This window comes from Nuphar pumila, chromosome 11 (genome assembly GCF_984573655.1).
Source record: "Nuphar pumila chromosome 11, dmNupPumi1.hap1.1, whole genome shotgun sequence".
Taxonomy (NCBI): Eukaryota; Viridiplantae; Streptophyta; class Magnoliopsida; order Nymphaeales; family Nymphaeaceae; genus Nuphar; species Nuphar pumila.
In genome coordinates, this window is record NC_143259.1 from 114,207,532 (window position 1) to 114,216,281 (window position 8,750).

Genomic DNA, 8,750 nt, shown 5'->3' on the forward strand with positions numbered 1-8,750 from the left:
TATAGGCTATGTCAATGGTAGTAAACCTTGGTATGTCGAAGGATCAACAAAATTAAATCTCTTATATAATGCTTGGCTAAAACATGATCAACTATTAATGAGTTGGTTGATCTCCTCATTAAGTGAATTGGTTCACAATCAAGTGATTGGGTTAAGTTCCTCCTTCGAAGTTTGGAACTCTCTCAAGACGTCATATGTGGCTCATTCAAGATCGTGTGTGATGCAACTAAAAGGTCAACTTCAGGACCTCAAGAAATGAAGCAAATCTATCGATGAGTATTTTCAGCAGGCTAGGTTCATATCTCACCAGTTGGTCGTTGCATCTAAATTGGTCCTTGAAGAAGATCTAGTTATGCAACTATTGAAAGGCCTTCTCGCTGATTTTTATGCTTTTAAAACATCTATAGAGACCTGACCAAATCAAATCTCTTTGAATGAACTCTATAGTCTTTTTCTTATTCAATAAAGACATCGCATTGGCATCAATGAAACTGAGTTTGATCATATTAATGCATCCGTGAACACGGAATTTAAACCCAAATATAAAAACCAAAATCGTGGAGGATTTACTCCAAGAGGCTATGGCAATCAAGGCCATTTTCGCGGTAGAGGTGGTCGACACCAAAATGATAAATCATGCATTATATGCCAGACTTATGAAAATTGGGTCATTCAGCCCAGACATGTTATCGGTTGCAGTCTTATGTTCAGAACAACCCAATGTCTCCTCCTAATTCTTAACATGTGATTCCTCACAATGATTCTAATGGCAACAACAACTGGTATCCAGATTCAGGCGCATCGCATCATGTCACAAATGACTTGAATAATTTTTCGATTCACTCAGAATATCAAGGTGATGACAACATTAGAATCGGAGACGGGTCAGGTTTGAGTATCAAACATATCAGTTTCTCTCTTTTCGATAAATTCATGATGGATGACATATTGCATATGCCTCAAATCTCAAAAAATCTTCTATCAGTTCAGACATTTACTAAAGATAACAATGTGTTTTTTGAATTTCACCCAAGTTGTCAATACAGGGAAAACTCTTATTTAAGGGGAAAGTGAATAAGGACTCTACAAAATGACTCTCACTGGAAATAAGCAGCACGTGTTTCTGAAAAAAACTCCATTGAACTTTAGTACAAGTGCATGAGACATCCTGCACTTGATATTGTAGTGAAAACCTTAAATAAGTTTGGTTTTCCTTTTCAAGATTTCATTGAGTATAAGGTGCGTGAGGCATGTCAAGTAGGAAAAAGCCATCATTTACCCTTTGACAAGTCCGCAACACCAGTAAACGGTTTGCTCGATATTATTTATTCTAATGTTTGGGGTCTGGCCCCGGTCACTAGTATTGAAGGTTTTCATTATTATGCTTTATTTGTTGATTCCTACTCTAAGTACACTTTGGTTATATTCACTCAAGCAAAAAACAGATTTATTTCAAGTTTTTTAAAAATTCAAAGCCCATGTTGAATTAGTTACGGGCTCTAAAATTAAGTTTCTTTATTCAGATTTGAGAGACGAGTATTAAGGCCTCTCAAAATTTCTTGAATCCAATGGTATTGGTCATCGGGTGTCTTGCCCTCACACGCCCGAACAAAATGAGGCTGCAGAAAGGGGTCATCGTCATATTGTTGAATGTGGTTTCACTATGATGGCGAAAAGGGGTCATCATCATCGTCGTCATCTTGCGGCACCACTGCATATAGAGCACGTTTGGAAGCAAGAAAACTCTCATAGGAAAAGAAAATTTTGCCTATGAGAAGTTTTGATATGATAATTTTTTTAAATAAAAAATTTTCACTTGTTTGGGTAGCATGAGAAAAATAAAATAGAAAATCTTAAAAAAAAAAATAAGAGAGGAGGAATGGGGTGGTGGTGGTGGTGGTAGTGATGGAGCTTTTCTGATGCGGTTTTTTGGGAGGTGAGTGATGGTGGGTAGTAGTGGTCGTGGTGAGATGGATGGTGGTAAATCATCATGGGAATGATGGTTTTCCGGATGGTGGGTGGTGGTAGTGGTTTCTCTTAGTAGGAGACATTCATTCACCCTCCTTGAATGAATGTTTCCTGTAAAAAAGTATGGCCCTCTTCCAAACAACCCTGCATTCTTGCATGCTCCACCACAGTCATTTACAGGTAAACCTGATTTATGTGAAGTTGGACAAGGCTTACAACCATGCAAGTCTTCCGTAGGGGCCATGAAGCAGAAGAAAAAAATAAATTTGTTGGTCATCATTGCTCCAATTGCTGGAGCTGTCTTGCTTCTTTGCATCATCTTTGGAATTTACATTGTTTGTCATAAAGTTGTGCAAGAAAGGGATGACGAAAAGGGCATCATTGTTGTAAAAAATCACAGGAAACTCTTTTCTGTATGTAACCATGCTGGTAGACTTGTTTATGAGCACATCATCAATGCCACAGAGAATTTCAGTGACAAGTATATTGTTGGTAAAGGAGGGCATGGTACTGTTTACAGAGTTGAACTTCCTGCAGGCCAAATTGTGGCCGTAAAGAAGCTTGATCAGATGGACGGCAATGCATTAACTGATCTAGGCTTCAGAAATGTGATCAAAGCATTGACAGAAGTTCGTCACCAGTACATAGACAAGCTTTATGAATTCTGTCAGCATCCTGAGTGCACATTCCTGGTGTATGAGTATGATATAGGAAGCAGGCTGAAAGATTAGACTGGACAAAGTGGATCAACATCATCAATAGTGTTGCTAATGTTTTATCTTACATACACCATGATCATTCAGTTCCCACTGTCCATCGTGACATCTCTAGCAAGAACATCTTGCTACATCCAAATTTTGATGCCTGCATTTCTGACTTTGGAACAGCAAGGCTACTAAATCCAGATTCATCCAATTGGACCAGGCTTGCAGGAACCCATGGATACATAGCACCTGGTATGCAACAAAATTTCAACATGTAGAAGATATTTGCTTCAACTTAATTAATCCTAAGGAAAAATAATCAAGTTATACTGTCCTTAATCCTTATACTAGGTGATCAGTTCAGTAAACCTTACAGTTTCATTTTCTAGTACTAGCTAAAAATGACTACTTCCTTGCACAGTTGGCATACACCATGAGAGTGACAGAGAAGTGTGATGTCTACAGTTTTGGAGTGTTAGCTCTTAAAATCCTACCGGGAAGTCATCCGCGGGAGCTACTGTCATCTTTATTGTCTGAGAAAAGGCTTGATCTTAAGCCCAGAGATATGTCGGACCAGCACATTCGGCCGCCTGTGGACCAAGAAGCAGACGAAGTTCTTGTTGTTGCAAATCTTGCACTTATGTGCATAGACACAAATCCAGAGTTGCGACCTATAATGCCTGCTGTTTCTCAACATCTCTGTTGAGACGCAAACAATCCCACTTTCAAAGCCTTTCAACAAAGTCACTTTCAATAATATGATGCACAGTGACCATTGGTCTATAGGCAGGTAGGTATTTTGATTGTACACAATCTTTGAGTTATATTTGAGCAACCTAATATAATGCTGCAGATTGGTTATGCAAAAGCAATGGGTTTCATATGCAACTCTTCATCTAAGGCACATTGTGCAACACTACTGTAACACTGCCCAAGTGAGCTAAGCCCACCTGGGGCAGTTACAAGGGAAAGGGCAGTTACCACTCTCCCTCTCTCATGAATGGAAAGTGGGGAAAGGGATGGGGGAAAGGCCTCCCTCAATAAGGAAGGGGATGAGGAGCAGCCATGGGTCCCCTCTCTCCCCTGGTCGATTTTGGCCAAGAGGGGACACTCAAAGAGAAAGGCAGTGATTGAGATGGAAGAGGAGGTGCACCGGTGTCGAGGAACGCCATCGTTGGACATGAAAACACCTCCTCCCCCAACCTTTTGAAAAAAAAAGAGGCCGACAATCGTGCAATTGCCGACGATTGCAGAGACGTAGGGACATGCCGCTCAAAATGGTGGTGAGGCATAGAAGGGGTTCCCTCTGTCCTCACAACTGGCAATTGGCAGGTTGCTGGTGATGGAAAAAGAATGGTAGGGGCAGGGGACAAATCTTGTTGCCTACCGTTCGTAGTGGGAGGTGTAGAGGGGTTCGTCCCTCTGCCCTCACCACCAATAACTAGCTTGCCAACGGCTTGAGATTTCAAAAAGAAAAAAGATAGAACGCAGCAGTGCCATCGTGTTCAGGTGGACGATGGGGGGTGCCCCAATCGCCGACAACTGTGAGATTGCTAGAGGTAGCTGCACAATAGAGAAGGAGGGAGACAGAGACGACTCTGAGGGTTGGGCAAACTCAGTCTGCGCTTAACGACAGACTAAGTCGACCATGCCGGTCGGTTTGAACAAACCAACTCGGGGTTGGGTTATTTCTACAAATCGAGTCAAGTCTGACTTATCTTTGGCACACCGACTCAGTTTAGACAGACCCAATCGAGTCATTTTCTTGGCAGACTGAGCCAGATCCATAATCGGGGCAGACCGAGTCAGGTTTGTTGTTGGTAGACCGACTTGATCCATATCAAGTCGGGCCAATGTTTGGGACAAACTAAATCGGTCTAGATTGAGTCGGTCATATTTTAGAAAAAAACTATATAATAAATAATGAATATATATATATATATATATATATAAGAATATATGAATATATATGTATGTGCATCAACAGATATGGACATGTACATGGAGTGGGGTAAAAATTGAGATGGTAAAGATCTCAAGTTTTTCAATACAAGTCAGATCCGGGTTTGGATCCAAACTCACATAGGATCTCATGTACATAAACAGGATCCAAAACTAATTGAATCCAGTCGAGTTTTTTTCAAATCGAAGTCATTTTCATCATTGACACCATACATATACCAAACTATCATGAAAAATTTTGGTTTGGAATTATTGGATCCAAGATTCAGTCAGGTTTTATAGTTGAAAACATAAATGTTCCGCTTTAGAGTAAAAGTGGATCTGGATCTAGAATTCAATCAAAAGATTCAATTAAACTAAATATGCACTATAATGAATACAAATTAGGTGTGGTGTAAAGACAAAACAAATCAGGAAAAAATTATATAAACCTAGAATTGGTCGAAGAGTGAAAAAACTATTTTGCCCTTGATATGCTCGATTAGTAAATTTGGCAGAACTTTTTACCTCGATATTGAATTCAAGTAATTTTTGGATCCTTGGTGGTGTGAGTTTTATGAAAACCCTTTTTAAAACAATATTTTTAATGAAAATCCAGTGAAAGCCAGACACCAAAAATATAAAAACCGGCTCGCACGAGTGGTGGAGTCTGGGTCGAACTCAGGGAACGGGAAATACTCTTATTCAAACACACAACTACACTACTCTTTATTGCCAAAATAAAGAAAAATAATTAAATAAATTAATGAATATCTAAAGAGTACTATCCTACGCATAGTGCTTAAACAAATAATTAAAGTGCCTTATTACAAACCCAAATGAATTGAATTAAATGAAATAAAATCCTAATCTAAAAAGAAAAGCAAGTCTTCGGTGCTTGAGGCTTTCTATCCCTTCTGGAGGTAATGTGTGTTTTCTTGAACTTTTGCTTTTCTGAGGGCTCCCTGAGGGGTCTTTCTGAGGGTCTGAGGGTCCCTTGAGAGGACCTTTTAGAGACCTCAGAGGGCTCTTTTAGGGCACGAAAAGAGCTCTACCGCACGTTCCAATGCTTCCCAGCAAAACACAAACCAAAAGCAGTACGAAGAAAACTAACAAGAATTTACTGATTAATGCCTAAAAATATTCAGCAAAAACAAGAATGAAATTAACTAAACTAAACATAAACTAAACTATGAACAAGCTAATATAACCACCTACGTTAAAAGACCAAATAGCAAAACAGATTTAACTAACTAGAATTCAAGAATTAATGTAACAAACTAATGCCTAATACAAGAAATCAAGAAACTAACTAATAAATGATAGAATAACTAACAAATTGCTGAGACTCAAAAAAACACATTATATAACTATGTTGTCTAATGAACTACATAAAGGGCTTAAGCAAAAAGCAAGAATCAACTAATGATTAAACAAACTATTAAAATAAACCAACAAAACAACTAACGTCTAATGTAAACAACCAATGAAAACTCTTAGCTAATGACTAATGGAATGTTATTAAATAACTAAGATGCCATTATAATGAAGATGCGTGACTTATAAAAAAAAATACATACCCAAGACACTATGTAAAAACCACTAATGATATACATTAAAACTCAATAGTCAATGGGCTAAACCGACTAAGAAAAAAAATGTCTAATGAACAAGTAAACTAACATGTTATATGCTGAAACTGTCAAAAAAAAAAACAGAAGAACTTAAAGGCTACATACGCTCTATGCTAAAGACGCCTGAAACCAAATATTGCTGCAAATAAAATAAAATAAAAACAGACTGATGCTGTGTAAAAACTAACAAACGACGTTGACCTGACACTAAAAGGAAAAGATGTTGAACCTATTTAAAAGAAAACTCTGAAGCTAATGAAACAAATTATTGCTGAACCTACTAATAAAATACACGAAAACAGAAAAATGTTAAGACTAATAACAATATGCTACAATACTTTTGATAGCGTCAAACAATAAATCAATAACACCCTAACTATCAAATAATCTATAAGAGCATTAATGTAACTGTTGAACTAACAAATACTAAACTAAAACAAGGAACAAAAGAAATTTAAACTACATACTTCTGAATGCAATAGACGTTGTTGTGAAACTGAATAATAGCACATGACTAACTTTACTGATTTTTTTTTCTTTTTCAATAAAATGGCTGAACAGATATACTAAACTAAATGCAGTAAACTCAGGCTACACTACATGCCATGAATATGTGAAAAAAATAAATAATGATGCATGCCATGATCCTAAACTATGAAAAAGGGCTAGAGAAAGAAACGGTCACCTCGTGGCTCGTTTCCGATTGACGGGTTGGGGAGAAGAAGGTGGTTAATCCCAGGCTGCAGATGCACCTCCCGACGAAGAAGACGAGATTGCCGATGATGAAAGAGGCTAGAAGAGAAAGAAAGAAGGAATCGACTTTAAGAGAGTGAGGGAAAGAGAGAGAGAAGAGAGAGAGAGGAGAGAGAACCAAGGAGGGTGTGAGCTGCTGGGAAAAAACGTGTTCTACCTTTCTCACCTCCTATTTATAATATTATAATTAGGTTAAACCAATTTTTCAAAACCTGTCCAAGAATTTTCAATAATTTCCAACAAAGGCCTTGCTTTAGAAAACATGTTTCTCAAAATTCAAACTTCCTAAACTAATTAACATTAGCTAATTAAAATTAATCTAATTAAAATATAACTAAGAAAAATCTTAAACTAAAAAAAACTAAAGCAAATGCAGGGAAAGCTTCGAAATACGCAATTTTTCAATAAATTCAATTTTGATGCAGTTTTTCTAACTAACGATAAAAATGGGTTTTTAGAGCGATTTTAACCTGGATCATGCACAAATAATGATTAATAAAATGCAAATATTATGCATGGAATCTTCTCTTTGGGTATAATCCATTAGCAGGGGATATGATGACAAACTTTAAGAAACAGAGTCAAAGTTTAGCATTAAAGCCTACGGGTATTTTTATAATTTTTTCAAAGGCGAGAATTTAAATAATGATATAGGATTTTTGTCTATTTCAGATCAGAACTTGTGAGAAGACTAAGGTTATTTTTTAGATTTAGAATTTAAGCATTGCAAGTAAATGAACATTTGCAAAAACCTTCTTAGTTAAACAAAATATATGTTAGTTGGTTAGGCATCCTACAATATGATTTCAAGTGTTTTAAGTGTGCTAGTTTTATTTTATTTTAAATAGAAAAACTGATTAGCATATTTAAGAATCCATATCTTTGATATTCTGTATGATGCTTAAATATAATGATACATGTTACATGTTTCCTGATTTATTATATGATTTAAGTTATGAATGTATTCTGTCTGAAAATAATCATGACATTACTGTATATAAAAGATTGATGTATCAATTTGAGAAATGAGTGTAGGGTTTCAGAGTTTCGATATAGGATCTGTCCTAAGAATGTCATGCTTATGCCTTGGGAGGGACATTATAAGTGCCATGATGTGATGACTTGACTATGCAGTAGAATGCTATCCTTAAATATACGATATGTGTATATGTGTTAAAAAGAGTTATTGGATATACATTGATGATTGTATAAGATACTAACTTTAAGAAATGAAAGTTGAATAAATAATGTGCATATGATAACAATACAGTGCATGATAAAGAATTCTACTAGGTGAGACATGGTCTATGACATTATTTAAGGTATGTTCCTCGTTCATACCTTAGGATTTACTCAAAAATTACTAAGTGACCCTTAGGGGTTAAAAAATTGTCTACTAGACACATGTAGGATATAACATGAACCACAAAACCTTGGGGGTAGGTATAACTCCTCGATGTATTAGGGGCACGTATAGCTCCTTGAGTACCTTCGGGGCAAGTATAGCCTCTTGAGCTCTTCGGCTAGCTACCAATGAACACTTTGTGGCTATCAACTTGCAACTGGTGAGCAGTTGCATCATTTGTGAGTCTATACTTTGGGCCAGTTTGGACTATGTTGTTATGAGTAGTTCATATGTCTGGCCAATACCGTAGACTTTGAGTTGTCTATATGAGTTGTTACGCTCAAGAAAGTTATTTTCGAAATAACCGATTAGAGTAGAATGCAAATATTTATTTGAGACTCATGT

The 8,750-nt window shown here is 36.9% G+C and overlaps 1 protein-coding gene across 1 annotated transcript; it reads left to right on the forward strand.

Annotated features, from left to right (window-relative positions):
• Positions 1–2,210: 2,210 nt before the first annotated feature.
• Positions 2,211–3,378, forward strand: LOC149822935 (MDIS1-interacting receptor like kinase 2-like). Its single transcript, XM_089980413.1, has 3 exons — positions 2,211–2,634; positions 2,772–2,924; positions 3,062–3,378. The coding sequence occupies exons 1-3, from the start codon at positions 2,211–2,213 to the stop codon at positions 3,376–3,378; spliced, it is 894 nt and encodes a 297-aa protein (XP_089836539.1).
• Positions 3,379–8,750: the final 5,372 nt, after the last annotated feature.

Coding starts and splice junctions, on each gene's coding strand:
- LOC149822935 (XM_089980413.1), top strand. CDS start 2,211: ATGAAGCAGAAGAAAAAAATAAATTTGTTGGTCATCATTGCTCCAATT. Junction 2,635..2,771: donor AGACAAGCTTTATGAATTCT/GTCAGCATCCTG, acceptor ATGATCATTCAG/TTCCCACTGTCCATCGTGAC. Junction 2,925..3,061: donor CCATGGATACATAGCACCTG/GTATGCAACAAA, acceptor TTCATTTTCTAG/TACTAGCTAAAAATGACTAC.